The sequence below is a fragment of the Battus philenor genome, unplaced genomic scaffold, assembly GCF_028537555.1.
Source record: "Battus philenor isolate CCGP_79_NKW_IND1 unplaced genomic scaffold, ilBatPhil1.0.hap1 SCAF_6, whole genome shotgun sequence".
In the NCBI taxonomy this organism is placed as follows: Eukaryota; Metazoa; Arthropoda; class Insecta; order Lepidoptera; family Papilionidae; genus Battus; species Battus philenor.
In genome coordinates this window covers 2979267-3006667 of record NW_027181726.1, presented here as the reverse complement: position 1 = coordinate 3006667, position 27401 = coordinate 2979267, and the positions used below count along the sequence as shown (strand labels likewise).

The following is a 27401-nucleotide window of genomic DNA, read 5'->3' as shown; positions in this document are numbered from 1 at the left end:
AACATAATACATGCTAACTCTTCATACATACACTATGTAACAGCGCGTTTAATGTGATATTTTTAAAGGTATTCTCTACCTGTCAACCAGAGGTACCCAGTTGGCAGTTGTATATCAAGGTAGTAAAAGGAGACCTATTGTCTGATTACAAATACACATATACTGTAATGTATGCGTTAGTTACACTAATACATATACTAAATAATATACAAGTAAAGTAATGACAAATTACGCCATTTTTTACAATAGATCTCGAACCTTCGTTTTTAACGTATAATTATTTGCAGACTATAATTACGTAAATTCTAATATTGTTAAGTATGTTGAATTTTAAAGGCGCCTTTAAAAGGAAGTTTCAATACTGTATTTAACCCGTTACTCTTTAGTAGATAAAATACGTTCACCGAAGGAGAGATCAAAGTTTAAATAAACGACAATAAATTATACCCCATTTTTAAGTTGAATATATTAAATTCGCCATTTACTTTGAAACCTGTCGTACAAAACTCGTTTGTAAGTAATTAAGTCTCTATTAGTTATATTTAAACGAGTTACGGTCTTGTGGCCACGTAACGCAGGTATCGGTAACAGGCAAGAATACCTTAAGCAACAGAACGATTTGCATTTCGTTTGTCACTCGCTTAACAATTCCAGCCTCTCCAATTAGCATCTCGGCTTACAGAGCTTCCGCTATCGCAACTGATTCTGGGCCGCCTTTCGGAAGCCACTCTTCCTGCCAGTTATCTACTTCGGCATCTTAACTTGCTGGCTTGACAGGATTACCTCACGGCCTCCGTCGATTTCCTGGTCTATTTCGAATGCAAATTGATTTTTACTGTATTCGTTATTTAAACTTAATTAAAAGTGAATAAAATCATCTCTATTTATAGACATATTAAAATGACATAAGTTATACATCCGTAATATGTAATTGTTCATCAATTATACGTAATTTTAATAGTTACCTCTGTTCCACAAACAGATACCATAAGTATACCTTAGTCAAGATGCTGGATGCAATCGCCTATAACCAGTCCTATTAGAAATCCAGGGGGGAGCATGTGTCTAGGAGTGGAAGGTGACATTATGATGGTCATGATATAGTTACTAAATTGTTCTTGTAAGATACATGTCATCAGCATGGTAATTTGAAATCAGGAGACACGTTAATACTTTTACGATTTACTGTTTGGTAGCTTCCCAATCAGGAAATATTGCATGTGATGATATCACTCGGGCCGAGGTTCCTGGGGGAATCATCGATTCAGATTTATGTTAGCGAGGCTTAGAGCAAGCTACTTCCGTGCTCCTCCGTCTCAAGCACGCGGAATCTTTAAATGAAAATAACGCTGACATTGAAGATTCAGACCGACGGGAATACAGTAAAAAAGGTGTTTTTTTTAAATACCTTGTAGTTTGTACACTACACTTATGTTTCTATTTCATAATGAATAAAAACATGATCTGGAAAAAATATTTAAATTCTTTTTTATTAAGTATGTGATGTGTTTTAAGTTCATAAAGTAATTTAGAATTTGTTTTACAAAATTGGTATTAACCATTTATTTTAATAAAATCTCATTGTTAGTATAACAAGAATTTAATGTGACCGACGTAAATAATGGTCAAAGCATCGCAGCATTCAATATTTACTCGAGCGCCCACCCGCCGTTCGAGAAGATACTGGCCATCTGGCATTGTCCTTCATACTGTTACCCAAAGGCAATTTGCCATGTCATACTATCAAGGAAATGGGATATCCAGGATATTTGAATAGCCAATTGTATAATATACTTGTGTATGACATATTTGTGTTTCCTTTATCGCGATGACTATAAAAGTACATTAATTTTAAATTATCGCATAGCTCTACTGATGCTATGCAGGTCTCGGGTTTAAAACTACATCGATAGAGAATAAAGTAAAGTAGTAAGAAGTTTAGAGTTAAAATTAATTCTACCCGCAATCCAGCATTTGGAGCGTTAGTGATATAAATTGTTAATTGTGCAAAAACTACATTTGAACACAAACAGTAATTGCGTTCGACCTCTAGATATGCAAATTAAGGTTTTAGAATTAACAGGCATAAACAGCGACCAAACACTAAGCGGCGGCGAAGCGTGGGCGAAGCTATTAATTACGGTTCGCTTCCGCGCCTTCGCCCGCGCTGCCTCAATTAGGGTCGGCAGTCTCCTCAAATATTTATTTTGTATGTACTTCAAACGTGTGGTAGCTTAGTTCTACTAGATCTGCCCTGGCCTAGATGAAGATGCTAAGGTAGATGTGCGTCGTAACGTGGTTCGATAAAGTCCGCCACAAGTATGTGCGTGGTAGAGCCTGTCCGTTCGTGAAGACACGGATAAGCACCGGGAGTACCATCCGTGGATGGACATGATCAATGTCACATTTAATCTTAACATGCCCGGTAAACAGCGCAGAGGTTGGACCGAAACTGCGATAAGAAGCCGTAAAAGACATTTAAAACCGCGAAGTGGAAAAGTTGTAAGAAAGGGAAAGCCCAAAATATATCCAAAACTATGTAGCAACCTGGAAAAACTGAGGAACATTGCCAAAACAAAGTGGACCAATAAGATTTGCACCATATTTGCAACCAATATCAGTGTATATCGCCAAAATTTCGAATGGCGTGACGTCATGCGTCGATTGCTAATGAGAGTTGGTCAGGTTCTTCAGAATTGAGAAAAGCGATGTAAGGAAAAGAAGGAATCGATAACAGTGAATCGATTCCTTCTTTTCCTTTTGTCGCATTGTACCTACTTTTTTCGATTTAGTGAAGGCGTGGGACAACCCTAGACCGTTTTAAATAATGCCGTACGCTAATTAGGATGACACAAGCGTGATTAGCTTTTTTATCTCTCGCAATGTTGTAAATTCATTTGTTGTTGGTACAAGCGTTTATGTACATTCGAATAAGTAAATATGGCAGCCATCTTCCTCATTACTCTCTTGTAACGGTTACAGCCTGTCAACAGGTGACGAAGTATCCACATATTTTAAATGTAATACATTGCTGACGTGCCGTCAATGCCATGCGTTTTAAATAAATTTATATAAAAAACAAACGCGATAAAGAGTTATTGTTTATAAAATTAAAAATTATTTACTTATTTTTAATTTAAAAACAATTACCACTATTTAATCATTATTTAAATATAGTACAAGAAAACAAACAGACTTCATTATTACTTAGTGTTAAATTTAAAATCTGAGCAAAGATAAAAAAAATTAATGCATATTTGTCTAGAGTTAAACCGCGGCTTACTATATAGAAAGCACTTTCGAAAAACATTTCGTGAATGATTGTGAGAAGAGTTCGATCGGTTGTGTATAGGGTGTACACAGTAATGAAAAATATCTTAATTAGAAACTGCGTCGTACATTTCCGACATTTCACTGCTGCCCTGTTAGCTTTATTAGTGGAAGCTGTTGAGCAAGCAATGTATTGCAAATATATTATTCATAAATCCCAGGTACACCCTCGCGCCCAGATTGGACCAGGTTTCCGCTAATTAAGCGAACGATCCATGTGTACATTGTGTGCCTCTATGTTTTGCATTTTTACACGTTTGCTTGCAATTCTTGAGCCTTGAACTAAATCGATCTTACATCCTGTTTGTAAAGAAATCGATTTTGTAATTCGAAATTACCTTTAAACTTATGGTAAGACATCTTTCTTTTAGTTATCTACATTGCTGCAAAAGTCACCAGATCCTGTTGTTTGACTTGAAAATATCAGAGAAATTACTGTTTCATACCCTTATCATAACTTTAGGCGATGCAATCATAAAGAAACGAAACTCTCATGTGGTTTGGCGTTCTTTTTTTTTAATTCAGATATATAATAGAAATATTCAAAACTGTATTATTCTTCTGCAATGTAATAGTTTTCTTCAATGTATATTTAAAAATAAAAAAGCTTATCGGTAATTAAGATCAGTCGAGTGGTTTCAGATCTTATCGCCAACAAATATCTGTGTTACTGAGTTTATATAATTAGATTTTAATTATTATAAAAAAATAAAGATTGAACTCTGTCTATGAGTTACTCTTTGCGAGCAGATGATTAAACACGGAGTAGCGTTACAATACTCCATTGTCCGCGTATCGACGAGCGGAGGCGATCATTTGCGGCGCTCGACGTCGCGTTTCCGCGATCCTTATGCTGAAACATTTTATGTACGTAAGAGCTTGTTGGAGAGATTATAAATAGTGTGTAGTTAATGTATGCGTTATCGATGCGTAGTACAGGGTTCGATTTTCTTCACCGACGCATAAGTTTGTTATGTGACTCGCTTATTCAAATTATTACCCAGTTGGAATCATTTACAGTAATTACTTGCGTATGTCATTAGAAGAATGCTAGAAAATCCCAATTTCATAGAAACTAATATCGAATTGTGTTCCCGTACAAAGGCTTTGATTTAAGAAAATATTGTAGACTTTTAACTCAGACGGGTGTAAAGCTATTTCCAAGACTAAGTTTTTCTTCGAAAATAGTAAATAAAAGAGTATTAGCCATATGTTGTTTAGTGAAGAAGAATGTGTGTGAATGAAGAATTCTCAAATTTTGTTTGTTGTTGTTTAAAGGTTTCAATAAAATTTTTAATGTACATATCGATGTCAAAAAGATTGCGAATTTACTGTACATTCAAGGATACTTAATTTATGTCACAGTAAATGTGTTGCGAAAAAATAAATAAAAGAGATATACAATAATAAAAGGTGCGTTCGAAAATGTAAGAGCTGTAATAATTATAAAGTTTTTATTACTACACATGGTCTCTAACAGAAAAATGTCTATATATAGGACATTCAGTATATAACAATAATCAGTTTAGTAGGCTTTATAGCCGAGGGCCGTCGGGGCAGGAAAATTCTCGAGTGGCGTCGACTAGGAGGTATACGCGGCGTGGATAAACCTCCTACTTAGTGAACTGATGACTTAGTTAAGGTTGTGGAAGTCGCTCCCTCAAGAATGGTCATCACGGCGAACTTTGGGGCAGATCTATCTATGTTTCAGTTTACAGTGGGCGTCTATCGGCTGAATAGAAGAAGACGTTCATTTCTTTAGGTTTTAATTTTGCGAATATTTAAATTATTACTAAATATATGGCGACTAAAATAGAGTATAACTAAAAAAATAGCAACGAGTAAATAATTTAGTAAGAATACCAGCAAAAATTTGTAATAATAGTTAGGAATAAAATGAACACGCCGTATCTATTATAGAGCGGGTGCTGCATTTTCACTGTAATTAAGCAATAAACTTTATTAAACAGTATATCAATAAATCGTCTAAGTACAGTACACGCGAAAGTCCCCTTTACCTTAATACTAAATGGCCGGATGGCCGACGGGCTTAATCGTGATGAATGAAGTTAACGGCGGTGCAGTTAACGGATTGTTTCCTCGGAGCGGCTCGCTTGGGAGACGCGTACAGCCTGCTGCGGTTAGCGGGATCGGACGGATTTTGAACGCGCTAACTATCGATCTTCATTTAATTTATTTTTACAAAATATGTATAATTATATTTGTAATTTCGAAATATAATTATAAATGAAATTTACAAAAAAATATCAATTTTATACATATATTTATAAAAATACTATGTCATTATGTTTATACTAATCTGTTTTGCAGCATTGTAATATCTTATATTTCTTTTAATTATTCATTTATATCGTTTTACAGTTGCTCGAGTTTCTCATCAGACAATTGATTTTTTTGTTTTTAGACACGGCTTTTAGCTTTTCAAATCAATTTTAATGTGTTACAAATTACGTAAAAGTATTTTTAAAACCGTAATACGTAACCGTAATACGATTTTTACGTTAATGTTTGGACTTGCATAGGCACCCTATGCAAGTCCAAACCTTGTTTTACATATATTTATCATCAATATGCATCAATGTACATCAACTAGTATCTCTAATGAATTGCTACTGCCCAACGATTTCAGTAGTTACGGTCCTGAAATAAAGAAATGTTTATGATAGACTTATTAGCACCTAACATCTCTGCATGCAAAATCTGCAATTATATTTCGTTTAACCTCTGACTCTGACCACCTAGCGAACTAACCGTCGCCAGCGATCATAAAACCAATGTTAGTTAACTAAACTATCTGATATGTCGAAAATATAATCCTGATTTTGTATACCGCAGTAATAGATGATTTTATATGACACATTGTTATATAACGCGCAGGTGTAGGAAGGATATAATTTCTCAACGGGCAACCGTGCCCGTGCAATAAAATCGGCAGTAACGTCGGTGCAGTTATCAAGGCAATAAAATATAAACTCGTGTTGTTACATCTCCATTAGCCGCCACGCCCCCGCCTGGCTGTGGCGCAGTAGCACTGAGGCTAGACTGTGCCGTGCCCATTGCAATCATTGCAAGGGCATGTTGTTTTGACTGATGACGTCATGGGCGTGGTCTGTTGCATTTGTTATGTACTTGTGCATTTGTTATGTACTCCTAACGTTTTGGTAAAGTTATCACGTGTTGTAGGTATTTATCTCAACAAGACTACATGTAATAATTAGTGATAAGAAAAGTAGCCCTTTGCGAAAATTTATATCGTAGTTATATAGAATAACTAGCTGATCCCGCAAACGTTGTTTTGCAAAAAAAATTGATATTTTAATTTACAAATAAAAAATAAGGGTTGATCGTAGAGGGGTGAAAATTTATGGTTGTATGTATTCTTGTATGCTGTATCATAAAAAATAAAAACGAAAAATTTCGTAAAAAAAATAATTTTTTTTTTAAGTGTGACATCCTTTATCACTTAGGGGTATAGAAAATAGATAGTAGCCGATTCTCAGACCTACTGAATACGCATACTAAATTTGGTAAAAATCAGTCAAGCCGTTTCAGAGGAGTTCAAGTTCGAACACCGTGACACGAGAATTTTATATATTAGATTTTCTTGTAAAATTATTAAACGGTTGAATGTTTAAAACATTTGTCAGAAAAAAGCTTTATAGCTTTCACATATATATCCAATCACCTATATATCACCTGTATAGTGACCGCTATGCGAGAAATAAAAGTCAATACTTGTTTTAAGTAATGTTTCTCTACCAATAGGTCTGAATAAACCCAATGGGGTATATAAAATTTAAGTTATGGACATGGTACCAATGTGTCCCACTTATATATAGTTATGTTTTATAGTACAAAGCGCGGACTTTGTCATTTTTATATCGCGCAGTAGGCGGTGGTAACAAGGTATAGGTGATACACGTGTTTATTGGTATTACTTTTTTATAGCTTACACTGGTGTTGCAACTTTACGACCCTGTATAAAATACAGGGCTAGCGTATTAAAGCTGCCTCATGATGCCTTTTATACTAATTGAGGATGCAATTATTTTTTATTTATTTTACAACGATTTTTTATTTGACGTAAACTATAAAATCAATCGAAATAAATGTATGGCTACTTAACCGTCGGTTACATAATTTTATTTTTATTTCTTTTTGAATTACGAATAATATCATTAAGGTTTAAATATAATGTATAAATGATATACGTAAAAGATTTCCACCTATATTGTCTCATCACGATATCTATAGAATCATTAAGCTTAGTAATTTTTTTGTTTTAAAAGCCTTTCGCCAAATAGATGTCTGTGGTTATTTACGAATGTTACGTAATTCCATCCATAAGGAGGATTGAGCATGTGATCATTAAGTTCACAAAGCGTGTTTGGGACAATTAAGTGTACCTTAATTTTATGTGCATTTCTGTATTATTTTTAACATGATTTATGATATACTAATATAGTATTTAATTATTTATAAACATTGAAAAGGATAAAATTTTGTAATATTTTATAGTAAATATATAAATGAAACACGACTACAGCTTCATAACATTTTGCAATTCCAATAATTATTAGATCAGCACGTTTCCATTACCTTTAAACGGAGGTTGGTTCGCAGGTCCAAGTTTCGTACTTATTGCCTTTTTCCATTTTAAATAAGAACGTTGATGTGAATACTTCACTTGTCTTTAGTAGTTATTGACTTTTGGTTTCTTCTGGAGTAGGCAAAACTGGTGGGAGACTGTTGTTTGAGCTGTTGACTTGGGGAACAGACCCCTACCTATCTTGCCTATTCCAATTGGCAGTTGCCTACATATATATACCCTTAAACATTATAGTTAACAAAATTACGGTATTGAAGAAATGCATGATGGTATGTCTCACATAAACAGGGGTAGAAGTCTGAGCCTTGCGAACTTAGGCCGCAGGTTCGATTCTCGGACACTAAATTTACTACACTGGGTTGCCACTGCTCACAAACAAGTTTCCACAGTTTGTACAGCAGCGTCCTCTTCGTACCATAGTATCACAGTGCGATTGCCAACCCGCCTCCCAAGCGTGGTGTTAATGGTATATCCCATTATATCTTTAGGGGAAGCTTATGCCTTGCAGTGGGTGTCTATGGGTTGAAACGATGATGTCAAAGGATTTTAAATGTCTATATTGTGCCCAAGCATCGTACACTTCTATTTTAGACAACAGTTTAAATCTGCACAAAATGTTTACATTTATATAGGTAGAAAATAGGTGTTGTTTCGCTAAATACATCAAATCGGTGTAAATGCTTTTTGCTGGCAACTAATAACAATAACCTTATTCTTGTCTAAGATGTAACATTTACCGATTGAACATGTAAATGTTATAAGGTTTTATGATTTAGTTGATCACGGTGTAAGCGTATGACTTGCACCAGCGTCTCGCTACGGGCGCCGATATTGCGCAGCGCTCGATGAGCGGATAAGCGCGGCGCTAAAACAACCGTGCCCATTATGATGTATTGCACTCGCCTCGTCGCCCCGTCGCTCTCGCCTGCGCAACCAACTTAAACCTAACACTTCGCTTTGGCTATTAACCAATCGAAATTTCAAACTGCGATATATCTTTTGTATAGCCTTATCAATATTCATTGTAACTGTATATGTACTTCGATCGGTTAATAGGATAGGATATAAAAATAGATGACATATATTAATCAAAACATTTTTTTCCAAAACGAAATTTCTTCCAGACAATAATTTCATTATAATAGCTATTAAGCATTCTTTTTTTAATTTATGATATTACCGGTATAACGAACTGACTTATCAAATTCATCCTTGTACGATATGGTTTAAGAAAATATTCAGAGATACTTGAAGCTAACGTTGCACAGATCATTAGACCTATTAAAATCAATATATACGTATATATATTGATGTAGTTCTTAATTTAGTTTTGGAACACCTAAGTATAAGTTGATAAAAGGGCAGTAGATGTTTGGGTTAGATATATGACTTTCCATCATTGAATGTAGATTCTATCTCCGACACACAACACTAGCATTTTTCGTAATAAAAATCTGAACTATCTATGTGTACTTTAATTCACGAGTACAGTAACAACCAACAGCCCTTACTAGCTACAGAAGTTTATATTTCACAGTAGAAACATAACGAGACTCTTGTTAAAATTAAAACAAAATTTTATGAGGTTGGTTTTGACACCGAATATTTTTTATTTGTTTCCGCCGTGTTTTTTATGTGACGCTTGATTTTAAAAGTTTGTCCTTGCAACCGTTCATAAAGGAATTGTAAGAGAAATATTAAAAGTAACTCCACTTGATATAAGGTCTCAAGTCATAAGAGTAAGTATAATCCAGAGTTAAAAACCTCTGTAGGCATAATATCTAAAAAAGTTAGTGATACAATAGTCGACATAATTTTAAATTAGCAGAGCTCAGCATCTCGACCAGGAGCGCCGTCTGTCGTGTAACAAAAACTCATTAGCCGCCGTAACAAAGTGTAGGGGCCTGTAATTCATGTGGGTCTGACGTCCGCGCAATACGACCACGCGGCCCTCTAATTTAAAACTCGATTACAATGCGTGCAGTACCCCTTGCTTGCTCTATTGTTCTTCCCCAAGCGCTACAGAGTAATGTCTAGACAGAGACGAAATAAAGTGAAAAAAAATTGTAAGCAATTAAAGAAGCAATTAATGTAAGAAAAAAAATTACTAGCTACAGTAATTAACACTATGATACTATGATGTTGACTATTCGTGCCACCGAACGACGGCGAAAAACTTTAACTGTTAAAATAGCTATTTATGTTATTATTTGGTTAATAAATCGGATATATGATGCATTGAAAGTGTTACTTAACACTTTATTGTTTGGTGCAAGATTTTTACAAAATTCTGTGCTATTCTCCTATGGCCCATCGACTACGGAGTTTTTTTTGCAAGAATGCTATTATAGTAAGTAAACACGCTAAAGCATCGCTACTAATGCAGTGTTAGTCGCATTTGCAACGCGCTGCATAGCGACAGCAAGAGAACGGAGGGAGAGTGACGTGTGAGAGCAGAACCGAGCGTCGCGACAGATGGTCGACAGTATAGCTTGCATCGCAACTGAATCGTGCGCCTATGGTTTATTATAAAAAAACACGTACTTCTTACCTTTATAACTCGCATCTCAAACTGTACATTCAGTATCATAAGTTTTGTTTAGTGTTAATAGTGATATAAATAAATAGAAACGGCGATGCAATTTCTAACCCCGCATCTAGATGGGGTATATATGCTCAGTCACTCTGTGCAATCGCTGCTCTGTCCAGTGTATAATCGGCTCGACCACTCGAAGGGTCCGTCCACTGGCCGGCCGTGATTTTATGACTTCCGTCGTTTTGCAACCGCCAACTGCTATAATTCCCCTTTTGATCCTCCTTGCAGTCGTTTAATGTTTTGAAATGATTCTTCCTTTCAAATTGATCTAAACCTTTCTCTTTAATGAAAATAACTAAAATTACTATATTCCTGGTCTCTTGTGTAATTATTAGTTTGTTTTATTCTCCTTGATTTTTACAATACTTTAGCAAAGGGTTGCAGTTGTAGACAAAGTAACTTTTCATCCACAGCTAGACCTAAGCATCAAAGAAGGTTTTACCATGCCTTCCTTCGACACCTTTTCACAAGGTGTATCTATCACGAACACCCCGTATACGTATATCTTGACTCCGCGGTGGTGCGTAAATTAATTCTGCCCACGTCTTTAAGATAACGGGGCATTCGCCCACTATCGGTAAAACTACGACAATATGTGAAAGCAGTACCGAAATGTTGACAAAAGGCGTCAAAGAAAACAAAAGAAGTTTTAGCCGCTAGAACTCCGGCATAACCTTTTCGTTGCCACCACAATCGATCCCATGCAGGATTTCCCCACATTTAAAGTCACTAAATTTATTCAGTGCATTCGTTTAAATGCAGTTGTGTTCATATAGTTCATATAGTGAATGTTAGGTCGGAGACGAGTCACGTCGATGAATATATATCTTTGTATTTATTTTCTATCGATGGCCCGGTTGATTAATACAAGTTATTGAAATTTATGATGCAATAAAAAAAACATTACTTTGATTGTTCTTTTATAGACCACAAAGTAATGAAACAATCGAAACTTTCAATAACGAATGAATAACGCGTCTACGTGACTAGTCATATTTTTTAAATTCAATTTGCATAATATTAACTGTGGGTAAGTACTTATATTTAATTATACCAACTTATCATGGTCAAATAAAACAAACAAACGTTCTACGCAGCTTCTTTCGCGTATGGCTCACGAGTGTACCGCATTAGGTCCATCGCCATATTTACATAATCCACGTTGGTTAGCAGACTTTACAGCCAAATCGGGAACCAAGCTGGCGTGTCGCGTATCCACCGTGATACTGCGCGCTCAGTGTCCACACTTTGGTTAATTGCGAGACTTTTAATTAACAATTAATGAAATTAACTAAATTAAGTAAATGAAATTAACTTTCGTTAAAAAAACGTTGTTTGGCTTAAAATGTAAATTTCTGCTGTTACATTCACCTTTTATCAAAAATAGGATTTCTCGCAATATTTGTTTTAATTTTAATGTAATAGATATGGGTAAACTCCCCTGAAGACCACAGCTATTACTATGACAATGTAGTCGGATATTTCCTCGCCAAATTGCGACGTTTCAAACTCAATGAACCAGCAGATAGGTTTACAAATTTCCTGTGCCTTAGCGTTTTACGCAACAGAACGGGTAAAGTCGTTTTCCGCGTTTTACTATAAAAGGGGGTACGACTAGTTTAACCGATTCCCAAAAATGTGATATTCAATTGACCTTCCGAATTGTAATTTCTGCTATCTCCTAGTGACATCTATTTGTCAAATTCTAACAATATTTATAAATAAATTTACAGTATACTTTTTCTATGGGCGATCATGGTCACAGTACATATACACTGGAGCCTAACCTTATTTAGACATTGGATTTTTTTGTCGTACTGACGCCGGCGCCGCGAGGGCACCTGTCGACGGCCGCGCGTGCGCTGCCAGCATCCCCAGTTTTTTTATGACGTTAATCTATGCCTTCATACTTTTAAAACGATTTACAATAACGAGTAACGGTAATCGATTTTATTCGATATAAATTATCTGCAAAATTGTAATATTTTGATGAATAAATTAACTGTTAATTAACTAATACACGGTTCATCATCTGGACCTACCTGGACCTATGTCCAGAAGTCTATGCCTTGTATAAATATTTAGATAGGATTTTTAATAGTACCGGTTGGAAGCGGCTTGCATCCAGCGCCTTTCGACGTTAACAAAGTTTTCTGTTCACCTAGAGGCCGTAGTCTGGACTAAAAAATCTTAAGGCTCCAGCAACCATCTGTTCTGTCTTTAGAATAAGAAACTATGCAAATAGCATGTTCTTTAAAGAAGTACGTTCACGTTTATATAATATTACAGGTGTGGACGTCATGCGCAGAGCTTCTCGGTCTGCAAATCTTAGTCACTTAAATTTAAAGTATAATTTCGTATTTTTCTTATTTATATATGTATTTTTATTATTTCCAATTTAAATGTCTTGTGAATTAGATAAATATTGTATGATAGTGTATTATTTTCTATTCTAAGGCGCTATGTAGATCATGGCTTAAGCTAAAATCTACGTTTTTGTTCTGTTTTATACACTTAATATATATTTGCACATAAGTCCAAGCCCTTGCATTAAAATACAAATATACATAATGTTAAAATTAACTTCAAGTTGCTATTGCTGATGCTTTCTCATTACAAGTTATGTTTCGATAGTGAACCGTGCAATATGGGCGCGATGAAGAAATATCGCGGTGCGTCGGGCGCGTCCTGTCGCCGCGTGTCGATGCCAGATCTCGATTAATCGTCTCCGCGCCTCCGCTACAGCTAATGACTCGTGACCAAAGATCGATCCCGATAATCAATCAGGGCAGACGTTGGCCAATAACTTTGTCTTACGAAATTACTATTCTCAGATCCCACTACTCACTCGGCTCTGGCGAGCGTACGTAAATGGCTCTTTGTCGTTAATTTTGTTCTCGAACCGATGTGCGCTATCATTATTCTTGGATTTTTCTTCATTTGCATACATTGAGTCATTCTTACTTGAATATTGGAAAGTAATGATTAATCGAATCGTCGTTTATTTCTTAATTACAGGCGTATTTACATTCTGTGATGTATTCTTTATGCCAGGGGGCAATTGATGATAAGATTTTTTTAAATCCCCATCATAATATATTTAAGACGGTATTTCTTTATTTATACAGGGTAATTGGTTATAGGTATAAAATCTTTAAAGGGGTAGCTCATTTGTGAGTTTTTGCTTTAAAGCATGTAACCCTATTTCCACCCAACACATAAAAAGCGCTCATTTTTAAGATTTCATTTTTTTGATTTTAATGCTACATGCCATCCAGGCAGTACAAAGACGGCGAAGGACGCAGATGGCATTTAATCTCGTTTTCAGTATCAAAGCCTAGAGGCCGCAGAAGCCTCGTCTAAATTTCGACATTTACGGGATTGATTTATTTTCATATCGTCTAGTGAACCTCACTAGCATTACGCAACCTATAAAGAATATATTGCCGTTTTCAAATAATTATCCGCTTTGTGCAAAAACAGTTCTAAATCACATAGAAGTCCTTTTAAACGAGAATTTAGTCCATACAGCTCAAATTGGTGTACCAACGATGTATGGTAACGTATGTAAATTAGACTAATAAAGTGTGTATTATTTAAATTATGTGGTAACATGACCGGTACGAGGTCGTCATCGATCAAAGGGGTCCATCGCATGCAGCAGCCCCCGCCCCTTCCTCGCCGCGAGGAATGCGCTCTGCACCAGCGGCCCCGGCGCTCGCAAATTCATAAAGCGAACGCTCGTTTATCCTCGTTGCGGCCGCCAATTGACCGCTGATGGCGCGTTACGGTCTCGTCTGAATATTAGAAACGGCCGGAGATATAATTGGGTCCGTCCCATTAATCGCATGCCGCAATAAGTGTCAACAGTTAATTGCCTTGAGATTGGAGAATGGATCTCTTTTTGTATGGAATATGAAATCAATATTCACAAATTTACTACCTAACTTTAACAAGTCACTTACTAACTCCACTTTTTTAAATTTCCCTTATATTAAAAAAAAAAAAACTAATTACAAATGAAATTTTATTATCACATATACAATGTTAAGTGGATTTAACCGATCTTTTTGTTATTTAGTCGTCGATTGTACTTTTCAGTTAAATGTTAAATATTTATAGTTACGTAATCGGTCAGCGCGAAAGACGTGCCGGCTTACAGATGGACAGGAAGCGGCGGCGAATTTGCGTGAATCTCCATATCAAACGCGCCCGCGGAAACGGATGTGGAACGCTAATGCGCGCGCAACGTAAGAAAAATCTCCCGCGAGCGCATTGCTTAACATCTCGGTGTTTGTCATTCTGAACAGGTAATCGTTCAGTTGCGCAATTTCGGAAGATCTTATGAGTTGACAAAACGTGGTAACTTAGTGGTAAAGGGCTAACGCCTGTTAAATTATGGTACACTCGACGAGAAGGGGGAATATTTCGGGTAAATTTTATAAAACTACCACCGCTTACAAACTGTGAAAAAAAAAACTAGTTTAAGTAACATAAATTGGTCACTTGGTTTCGAAATTGAGACGAACGTGTGGAAAGCATAAAGCTTTGGAATATTTTATAACGCGTTCAAAATATCGGCTTCAAAAACAACCTTCACAACTTTACACATTGCGAAAGATCCTTGATGCTATCGGTGCAGCGGCAGGTGGCGGGCAGGTGGTCGAAATTCGATGGAAACCCCAGACGTGCACGAACAGGTGCGAATTTTCGGACACAAGGCACGGATTGGTGCATTGCTTGAAGATCCAGATGCATATAAACTTTAATATATTATTATTTAAGCGCATAAAGTGATTATTAACCATACTGTAGCATGTAACAAGGTAAAATGTAGTCACAAACAAAAATCGTTCAGATAATTATTTTTTATAGACTTATAGTTTAATGTAGTTAATTTTTGTTTTATGTCTTTACATCGCAAAAATCCTTATGAGAACAGATTTAATTCACAAGCATATTAAATATTTATTAATATTGAATAATTTTAATCTCTGTTTATTCGATATCGAGAGCTGCACAGTAAAAAGGGTAGGTCTCTGTTTCCAGATGCAATCAAATTGTTTATCAACTTCATTTTGTTTTTTATTTACCTTTCCGTTTGTTAAAGCTTCTCTTGCCTCAGCTACAACAGTCGTATGCACAGGTACTACTGCGGCGTATAAGTCAATCGCATAAACAGAAGTATGTAATGATTATTTTTTTTTTCGTTTCAATACTGTTGTCAGTGAATTTTCTGACGTACTATCTCATGTGTCTAAATAATTAGTAGATATGTATAATTAGCAGATATCTAGTAAACAAGTTTAGATAGTCTGAAAATTAAACTTATGACATAATATTGGATAATAAACTGTCGACGTTTATCAGCCACGCGTATATAGTTCTCGTATTTCAAATTCACGAGCCCGTAATTTGATGAACCTGCAAAAACCTTACATGTTAACAGAACCTAATATTACTGAATATAAATGAATCATATTTACCACAGATTATTCAAAAATTTAATACCATCTATTATTTTTATTAGACTAGAATTATTGATCCAACGTGAGGTATTAATTCGGCCTTCATTCGACCTGTGCACCTGCGATACGAACAGCAATTTACCTTTAATATCTGGGTCGGTATGCCGGCGGGGCCGTATTGATCTTTGCCTCTCCGTGAGCCGATACAAAATAGTCAACCGCATCGGCCGAAAATCGTTAATATGATTAGATTATATTGTATATTTAAATTTTGCGATGCACAATATGTTCAACAAATGTGAACAGCTTAACCCGCAGTTCTCTAGTGGAGGGCCCTTGATGAACCTAGGCACTCAATAAGCATAACGATTATTTAAGCGCCCGGCAGTCTGCTAATCGGATGTAGCGGCCTGAGGCGATGCTTTCCCGAGACCCCTCGAAATTGGTTACTAAAGAGGTCTTAGACTAAGCGCCCTATGCTCCAAGTCACTTCAAACACAAGGAATCTACAAATTAGAGCAGCGGTGAAGGTTCGGTGCAAAAAAGTAAAGAAATATGTCCGTGAGAAATAATATGTTTATTTTTCCTTTGAATATTTTAATAATGTATTTTGAAACATAAATAATTATAATTGTATGTATATTATCACGTTAATATGGACGAAAACACTCTTATCGGAGGCAAATGCTTACGAATACATTTAAAATATACTCCGGCACTAAAAGTATCTCTGCAGATAACGAGGGAAAGGCGATATGGAATATTTTCTGGTGAATTAAGCTCAATGGCATAATAAACGTCTAAAAATTTACATGTTAAATGTGCCATCGCAATTAACCCAAACCCCGTTTCGTCGTAAATTGATCCCGAAATACCCGCGGGAGGGCGTGCATCAGCGGAATTAATTTTCGAGAATTGTCTTTCGTATTTTGGAGCGAGTATCAAATATCAGTCTGATTCGTGCGTGCATCGAACCTGGGACCGGCGGCGCAGCGGGCGTTCGTCTGGAGCCAGCCCCGCGCATCTATTAACGTTAGGGCAGCAACGTTTATTAATTCCGCTCACGCCACCAACACTTTGCTGACGCTTGTAATTTACCTTCACGCTTTTTGCGCAGCGGGACGCTGGCAGCATCGTCTGTTTACAACTCATACTTCTGACGTAATGTTTAATTGATTTTTACGGTACTATTGCTATTTCTTTTAATATGAATTCTGGTGAATAATTGTATTCAGCTCTTAACATTTTAAACCTAAGACTTGACGAAGTATTGGTAAGTTGGTAATAAATTTCTTTACTAGAGACGTTATGACTCCTCCAATTCAACAAACAGCTTAATAATAAAGCAACGTAATAATTTAATGTCTTTAAATGATAATTGGGGACAAGATACTCTTTAGAATGTTTGATAAAAATAATTTTGCTGTCGTGGAGCTACCAAAATCTCTGTACCGTGCCGAAAGAAAGCGTGTCTATGTGGAGGCTGTCAAAAAAAGAACATGAACGCCTCCGCCGAAGACTTCAGCGGCAGTCAACTTAAGGCGCAGTACATTGATTTCAATAACACTATAGCACACATTTAATATGGGTCATAAAACTGTATACGTGATAATGTACATGATGATATAAGAAAAAAAGTCATATACAACCCGCAATAATAAACTCCTCTGCCTCTGCGAGGAAAACTTGCCATATTATTACCTGTCGTTGTGTATATCCAGCAAGTACTCCTTAAGCCGCACTACGAGGTGGTCGGAGAGCTGCGTAACTTCGGGCCATTGCTTCAACACGACCACTCCGACCATCACCGCTAAACTTGTCATTAATACTCGCACTCTGCAAGTATAAAACAATAAACACGTCAACTTATAGTTTCATGATCTCCTAAATACGTACATGTTAAGATCACCGCGAGCCAAAAAACATATTAGTGTAATAACTAAAAAGCATCTTTAATGTCTTCTCGAGGTGCATCAAATGGTGTTTTCACCTTTCTAAAACAGCAATATCGCAGCGTGCACCACTTGCGTCAGAACGAACGCGCTGTCGCGCTTTTCAAACACGCCGCTCTACACCAGGGTGACCAAACATACAGTCACGCTTGTTTAATTACTTGTTTGCATTTAACGAAAATCTAAAGCAAATGATGCATTATATCAATATTTAATCATGTATTTATTATGTCTACACCTAAAGTAGTACGGGGAAAATTATTTTTTATCACCTCCTTATTGCCTTACGTATTGCAGTTATGCGACCTTACGTCGTTATAGTGGTTACACAGACTAATTTAAGTTTTATAACTGTGCGGAGTATTATCTTTTACGGAGTAATATCTATAGAAGAAAGATCTGTATTCATTCACTTCCCAATAAAATTGCAACATTATATAAAATATTAATGATGTATTTATAGAAGACAAGATTAATGTATTATAGAGTAAGTTGTTAAATATCACTGAAACAGTTTCTTTTGAAATCCTTATTTTTGTATGCATCATGGTCACCGTACCCGAGGCGCCGGCGCCGAGATTTATCCGTGCAGTGCGTAGACGTCTCCTACACAACCCCGACGTCTTGGAATGTTAACAACCCTGTCTCACTAATCTTCTTAAATTACATCCGTCCGTATGACGATAGTTAAGACTGGAAACAGATTAACATTTAAGCATTAAGACCAATTTAGACACTTCAAAGTATTAACTGAAAATTTTTAGACGAAAATAACGTCGTGTATCAAGAATTACTCGGGTTACTTAGCGAGCACGTTTGTTACGTCGTAAATTTGGGCCATGTTCAATTCAAAAGACTGAACATTGACTCACAATAATTGGATATACACCACCTTCACTTGATAATAAGTGAAATTATATTAGTTAATTGATACTTAGCACTTGTTTTTTACTGCTCTCCACGTTTCTTTATTGTGTTATAAAAGCGCAGTACTACTTACAATTTTACTGTAAACATTCCACTAATGTTATACATTTCTCCTGGGTCGTGGTCGTAGTACACGGAGGGCCGAGTGCTCTCTGTTGCGAGATATATGCGAACGACTAATTATCCCGAGTGATGCCGCACTAACTCTGCCTTCTGAAATCTTTACGACGAAAATTCTGTTCCCGCAGCGACAGCTCGACGTGACTCTACCGGTCTAGGTCTTTAATCCTTTCTGCTCGTTTATATTATCCTTTCACACTCCATTAAGAAAGGTTAATGTATCCTTTTCTCGAATAATATTCATGATGAATTGTAGCGCATGACGTAGTTTCTTGATTCTAAAACGAATCTGTCACTCAACGACTACCATACGGGTAGAAAATAACTTTTTTTTATTTTTTTTTTCGCTAAATCTGGACCATATTTTCACGAAGTCGCGTTAATTGGTGAATAGTGCTCATGGAAGTAATCAGGGTGAGTGGCTGCAAGTGTAAAAGCTTTAAAGCTTTTTGCTGATAAATGTGCAATACATTTACCCTTTCAAAGCTTTCACACCTTTTAACCAATCATTCTGTATAGTGCATTAAGTCCTTACTTTGTTTTATTTTTAAAGTGAACAAAGTAGCAACGTTTATAACACTATTTCCTCCTTCTCGATGATACAAAACAACAATCGTGTTTGGTATATTTTATAGGGCACTATCATCATGTATGCTGATGAACGCCCACTGCTGGGCATACGCCTCTGACGTACATTATTCAACTATATTCATGTTCCATGTGTAAATGTCTGGTTGTGTGCGCAGGGGCAAGTTCGCGTCGGTGCGCAAGATCCGGCACCTGGTGTCGGGTGAGGAGTACGCAGCCAAGTTCATCCGCAAGCGGCGGCGCGCGGCAGACTCCACTCGCGAGATACAGCACGAGGTTGCCGTGCTCGCGCTGTGCGGTGGCTGTGACCGCGTCGTGCGTCTGCACGAGGTAAGTCCTCTTCACTATTCTCTTCCTACTCACTTCTTTTATACTTACCTTTTAGATAAGACTTCCGTACGAATAGTAGAAGGTCTTTGAGAGCCCTAAGGTTCTGGAGTAGAAGACTGACTACCAAAGTGCACGACGTCAACTCAAGTTGGACGTATGTTAACGTCGTCCAAAAACGTTGGATACAGGCCGCTTCCAGATGGTGTTATTAAAAATCTATGGAAGAGATCTATGTCCAGTGGAAGACGTACTTTGTCTCAAATGATGATGATGAGATTGAGAATGTGGAATGGATAGGATTCACAGGCTGGGTGTAACAGAGCTTGTTTTGGGCCTGATCGGACCAACGCAGGGGGTCCAACCTAACTAAATGTTGATTAATCGGATGATTATAATGGTTGCAGGTGTATGAAACGCGGTCGGAAGTGGCGATAGTGTTGGAGCTGTGCGCGGGCGGGGAGCTGCAGCATCTGCTGGACGCAGAGGAGAGGCTGTCGGAGGCGTCAGCGCGGCGCGCGCTGCGGCACGTACTAGAGGGGCTGGCACACCTGCACGCGCGCCGCGTGGCGCACTTGGACCTCAAGCCGCAGAACTTGCTGCTGAGTGCCGGTAACGAAGAGCTGCTCATCTGCGACTTCGGTATCAGCCGCGCCATCCAGCCCGGCGCGCACGTGCGCGAGATACTCGGCACCAGGGACTATGTTGGTTAGTGTCTATACCTTGACAAATTATTATGAATATATACATACGATTAGTATGGAAAAGTAATAAGTAATTTCTAACAAAAGACAAAGTCAGAAAAGAAAGCTATGTTCTGTGTTTCTATATTTCGCTTTACTAATAAAAAGAACTACAAGATGTGTAAATACGCTGTAAAAATGTACCATTTTGTCAATTATTTTCATCGACAATATGTCGCAGCGTTTAACCATAGAACTAACGCAGCTAGTATAATAAAAGAATTTAAATGTGATGTCTTTAAATATACAACAATTGCTATACATGTATAAATACAAGTTTATCCCGTGCATAAGCTATCCAATAGCATTTACGTAATCACGGACTACCTCTCCGTGGTTGCCCCTATTTACCATAGACATACATACATTGAGTGTATCGCGGCACGTTACATAATCTAACCGTAAAGTATGGAAAATATTTCCTCACTGGAATATTTAAAATTCTAAATTCGTCTCTTATCGGATTCCCCGGATCGTTCTTGGCTTGACGCAATGCGTGTATTTCGAAAACGTCATTCGTACCATAATCTTAATGGATTTTTAATAAAACTGGTCAAAGTGAATAAATAAATATAAAAATTCTCTCTTAATTAAAAAATGATGATATATACGGTTAGAAGATACGCAAAAACCCTTAAAAATTCCGTTAAACGTGTGCCTTATACTTGTCAATATACGACAGTTTATTATATATTTAGAGATGTTTTACGTTTAATAGTAGCAATTTGTTTTGCAAATAGACTTCATACTAGTAGTCTAATAATAACTATATACTATGTTGTAAATTCAAAAGTATAAAGAGACATTTGCAATGATTTGTATAAGTCATGTCATCAAATTATTTTATCTATGAACTGCATGTTATTTAGATAATGATAAATTATATAATTTAGATAAATAGCGTACGCAGTCTCGTATGGGGGATTTTTTTTTTATATATTTAGAAAAACATTCTTGATACCGTCTTTAAAGCAATACATTCGCAAGTTTAATTCATCACTTAAAACTTATATCTAAAGGATTTTTATTGTAGTTTTATCTTGATAAATGTTTATATGATTTGTATTGTAATGATCTCCACAGCGCCCGAGATCCTCTCGTACGAGCCGCTGTCGCTGGCGGCGGACATCTGGTCGGTGGGCGTGCTGGCGTACGTGCTGCTGAGCGGATACTCGCCCTTCGCCGGCGACACCAAGCAGGAGACGTACCTCAACATCGCGCAGTGCCAGCTCTCGTTCCCGCGCGACCTGTTCCGCGGCGTCTCGCAGCGCGCTGTGCACTTCATCCGGGAGACGCTCGTCGTGGATCCTAAGTCAGTAACCCCAGCTCTCATTACATCTTACACATTATTACCAACGTATCTCTCTCTGCAAGGTATAGCCCACCCAAATACCTCTCCCAAAGACTGCCATGATGACCGGTCCTGCGCTGCACGCATCCAGCGACTTGTTGCGACGTTGACTATGTCGTCGTACCACCTAGATGTTTTTACTGTAACTAATCTAACACTATATTTGAGGTCTACCTCAGAAATCGAGATTCGAGCGATTGTATCTGATATTCCTCTAGATTTAGACAATCCAATATCCTCTTAATTGTCAAAAAATGTTTTTAACGCAGGAAAACCATTGAACTACAGAATAAAGATCAAAAAAACTAATCTACGGGCAAGACCTATGTCCAGTAGAGGACATCCTAGGATTGAAATGATGATGATGATAAAACTAAAATTAAAAGTAGTTTGTACGACTATTCAAATAATTATCATATTATATTGGTGAATGGAACTTATAAATGAACCACATTCGCAGGGGTCGTCTTACAGTGGAAGAGTGCCTGGAGCACCCCTGGTTAAAAGACGAAGCGGACCTTCCGCGCGCCATTGAGGGCGTCGGCTTCCCCGCCGCGCTCACAGGCGACGACGACGACTCCGACGACGGCACGCACAGCGTTAACGGTCTCAACGGGGTCAATGGAGTCAACGGAGTGACTTGCGTTAATGGGCTCAACGGCGTCAACGGAGTCAACGGCGTCAATGGAGTCAACGGAGTCAACGGGGTCAACGGAGTCAATGGTCACACAGTTCTTAACGGTTGCAATGGCACCAACGGCATACACGACGAGAAAGGTATGTTTCGGCAGAATCAATCGTATTTAGTAAGCGTATTTCGCGTGGTGTGAAATTCTCTGGCATTTTCTAATCTCATAATCTTATGTTCTCGAGCGAAGTGAAAGCTCTATTTAATTTCTACAAAGAAATTTTTGCCAAGCGTTCTTAGGAGTAACGAGGATCTTCCCTTCTAATATAAATGAAACAATTTTATGTGGAGTAACGGCCGTTTCATACCGAAAGCTTGAATTGACATAATTAAAACTATTAATATGTAAATGACATGTAGCGGCATCTGTCAACGCGGTTTCCAGTTGCAAGGTGGCGATACTCAAACTCGATCGTCTGGTGGCTGCATTCTTGTAGGCAAGTTACACAAGACTGTCTATGTCCACAGGACGATTGTTCTCATGTCGCATACAACGTTAAGTTGACAATTGTGCGATTGTATGCAGCTTTCAAAATTATAAATTACCATTAATAAAGACATTTGGTAGCTATAGTGATTTTGCTTGCCAAGGCTTGCAGACAACAGTCATACGGTATAATAATTTTTGAAGGCAAACAGGACACCACGTGACACGTAGACGGCCTCTTGCGAGAGAAATGTAAATATGCTCTTGTGCTGTTGCAGAGGAGGCAGAATGCGAGGAGCGCGACAAGCCGCAGAAGCACGCACACGCGCGCGACACATCGCCGCCTTTCCCCGACGCGCCCTCTACGCCCAAGGTAAACAACCTAACTTAACCAACTAGCCTCCCAAGGATAAAACAAAAAGCTTTCTGTTCCTTTATGTAAATATATAAAAACGTATTCGAGAACTAACGTCTCAACACCTGATATCAGCAAAAATGATGACCTTCAGCTCTTATGCAGATTTGTATAAAAAAGGTAACAAGAGGCTAAAGAGCTTTTCGACATCTTTGTTATTTCAGCTGAAGAAGGTCGTCTGGTGGATATAGGCCATCTCAGATTCCCAATAGAACCGGCAAGAAGCGATGTGCATTTAGCCGGTTATTTTCTACGTATTAAAGTATTATTTTTTATAGTCTCTAGTCATAATTTCACTTTAGTGTCGTTTGGTTTTCTGATTGTGTTGGTTATACATCGGCAGGTGTCACGTAAGTCGCGCGCGTCTCCTCCGTCAGTGCTGGCGCTGTGCAAGAAGTTCCAGCCGGACTACGAAAAGCCGGCCACATTGTCGCACGCGCACGCGCACGAGCGCGCCGGCGGCGAGTGCGCGTGCGCGGGTGCGGGCTGCCTGCGCCTGCGCGCGCGCCCTCCGCCAGATCGCGCCGTGCTCTGCTAGCGCCGACTCGCCGCGCTGCTCTGCTGCCGCACGTGACTGCCACACTCGCTGCCCACGTAGGACCACGCACGCTCGCGTCGACCTCTCTGTGTACATTGCTGTAGACGCAAGCGCAAGGGTAGGCGTGTGTGTGAGGTCGGCAGTTTTCAGTGCTCCATGGACTATGTGTCGGCGTCAGCAGAGAAGTGAGGTGATTTAAGTGACAAGATTAGTGACTGGTTCAGGTCCGAAGGACCTTGTGTGTCGGTATTGCCGCCGGCGCGCGGTCGACGCGCTGCCTGTATATTTATAGTGCGTAGGCGCCCGATCACCGGAACGGTTGTCAAGGTACCACCGCCCGCGATGTTGAAATGTTAATTGTTACCGCACGTGTTGGACGAGTTTATTATATAATTATCTTAATGATGTCGAGCTTAGAGTGATCGCTGGTGAATTTTTGATAAAATTTTTAATGTTACGAATCCAATAATATAAATATATGAAGCGTTTATAATATATTTACAATGATCGGGCGGGCGGTGCGGCCCGGGGGATCGCGCGCCTACGGACCGGTACAAAAGCATAATTGTAAGCGAGCGCCGAGGCGCGGCTTGTAAATGTAGCTTAAGCGAGGCCGAGCGCCGCAGTGTAAATAATCCGGGGGCGCGGACGTTATTTATTGTCGGTCGGAGCCGCCGCAGTCGGCGCGCCAGCCCTGGGACCAAGTTTAGCGGGCGCCGCGCGGTGGGTCGCGTCGTGTACTGCGCGCGACACTGCATCACTGTAAGTGACCAAGTGACCGCTTCCGTGCGTTACGTTAGGGAAAATTGTTAAGGAGCGCGTGTTGAGCTCGCTCGCCTAGAGTATAATGGAATTATTGAGTGCCTTCGCACAGCCCTTCTGTTAGTTCCCTTTCCGAACTTCGAGTTTCGATGTTACTATGTATAATTTTATGTTTCTCTTACCGTATAGTTTACAGGTAGGATTTCAGTTTAAATAATTTCTAATCTTAATTTGAAGATTTATTACCTTGTGAGAGCTGTTGTGATTTATAAACTCCTTTGTAAAAATAAATTATTGTGATATACACCTCTGTTTTACTTAATACCTACCTACTCTTGAAACCTAAATATAACAACACTTTACAAATTAATTTGCTAACGACGAAACAAGCTCAAAACATAAATAAAAATCATAATTAGTAGTCTTCATAATGTCAACCATAGATGTAAATTAAACCACTATATGATTATTATTTTTACAACAGATATACAAAATAAATTCAAAAGTTTGTTTTTGTATCCAAATGAATAAACTCCCTGTAATACTTCTTTACATAAAATGCATGTTTAAAAAGAAACCAAAAGAATACTTCGTAAATCTTTATTTTCTTATCTCTTATTATTTACATTTCATTATTTCTCACTCATTAATAATTACTTCGTTTTCTATAATCAGTCACAATTTTTTACAAATACCGAAAAGATTTAGTAATCACTGTACGAATCATCAAAATATGAACATGCCGGCCATTTGTAATTTTCGGTAAATCATCTTTGACCATAAATAATCAGGAATAAAAATTGTTTTACCGAAATTAGAGATTTTAATGACATGGAAATATTATTTTATCTACCGTTGATATATTTTTTATAGTACTAATAAACAGATTTATATTTATATTAGTTTTACATGGTATAATTAGATCTACGATAAAAACATTAACTCATAATGAAATACATGATACAATAAACGAAACCCCTTTGTAATAGAATACAAAAACAACCTTGGTTTATAATTAGTTCAGATGCATAATTTGCTTTTATATTATTATTACATATCAGTCCATAAAGCAAGTAAAAGAACAGCATAAGAGCTGTAATAAATTCAGTTATTTATTGTAGGGGCCGGTAAACCTTTGCTGGTGCACATAAAGCTCTAAGTAATTTATTTAACTCTTACTAACTTTATCATCTGGAAGAGATTGATATTTGCTATAAGACTATATTATCAATACGCATTATTAAAGTTTATTATATTTATATAAATGATGTAAAAATCAAGATTAACATCATATCTCACATTTAAGAGCAGACTAGAAAAACAAATTAGAAACTTCTTAAATCTTATTAAATGTCAAAGGTGAACAGTTCTAACTCAGTCTAAATTTTCAAATAAATCAGTTTAACATTCACATTAGAGAAGTATTTAAATTACATAACAGCCGCCCTTAGAATATTTTTAACAAATATTTTTTTTTGATTTAAGATATATAAATACATCTACCAAACCACAACCTATAACATCTACGAGTTTCAATACACCTTGTATGTTTTTTTCTAATATTTTCTGTCTAAAAATGGCAAAGATAGGCAAAGATATTAAAGTACAAACAATAATGAAAAAAAAAATATTAACGATATAAGTAAACACTTTACTCTTATTTGGCGTACTAAAATCACATACAGTTATTTTCGTATAATTATTTTAACCGCTTTATGTAGCCAAAAATTTTGATATATTACTTATTTAAATATCTCTACTAAAAATTATTATTTCGGACTTAGTGACACTTTATAAAGAGAAATCATTAAATGTACTTTTAACACGTAAGTCCTTAAAACTCCGAGTCAATTTTAATTTTCTTTCTTATACTTGGGTATTTTTGAATTACCGACCCCTATATTATAGAATGCAAATGAGCGAAAAGAACATTGAAATAACATAGATGATAAAAATAATGATAACATAAAAATCCTTTAATGCGTATAAAATATGGGAAGCGTATTTGATATTAGTTTTATGCGATAGAACTGAAAGTAAAGGCATCTTTAGTAAATAACCTATTCTGTGAATACAGTGGGTTAAGAGTTATGAGCACAAATTCATTTTGCTTACAACTTGGTATAACTATTAAGCACCACTTGATTACTTAAACAATTCACAAATCTAATTCCAGTTATTATTTTAACAATGCTCTTAAGTTATCTTTTTTTTTTTAAATTTAACATAGGAGATCGAATGTACGAATACATTTTTCGTACAGGTTAGCTTAATATGGAAAACGCTTTTGTATTGAACAAATCAGATGTGAATGGGCATATAAGTTAACAAACTACACCTACCTATTATGTAGGCAGAAAGTACAAAAATTGTTAATTTTGTTACAAATATAAAAGTCAATAGTCAAATCATAGCTCATTGAAGCCGCCTTTATTATTTTTTTAGAAAAAAAAACAATATTACGTAAATATGCTATCAAATAACCAATTTTTGTTTATTGACATCATATATATTTCACGACATTAATTTTCAAAAATTC

At 37.1% G+C, this 27401-nt stretch overlaps 1 protein-coding gene across 1 annotated transcript in view; it reads left to right on the top strand.

Annotated features, from left to right (window-relative positions):
• The window catches only part of Drak (Death-associated protein kinase related), a 210226-nt gene extending 185060 nt beyond the window's left edge, over positions 1 to 25166 (top strand). Inside the window, exons 2-7 of the mRNA XM_068773433.1 lie at positions 19770 to 19941; positions 20346 to 20646; positions 21765 to 21993; positions 22493 to 22809; positions 23426 to 23520; positions 23906 to 25166. Of these exons, the coding sequence (XP_068629534.1) occupies positions 19770 to 19941; positions 20346 to 20646; positions 21765 to 21993; positions 22493 to 22809; positions 23426 to 23520; positions 23906 to 24100 (1309 nt within the window). The 3' untranslated portion in view covers positions 24101 to 25166. The remainder of the gene's footprint in view (positions 1 to 19769; positions 19942 to 20345; positions 20647 to 21764; positions 21994 to 22492; positions 22810 to 23425; positions 23521 to 23905) is intronic.
• Positions 25167 to 27401: the final 2235 nt, after the last annotated feature.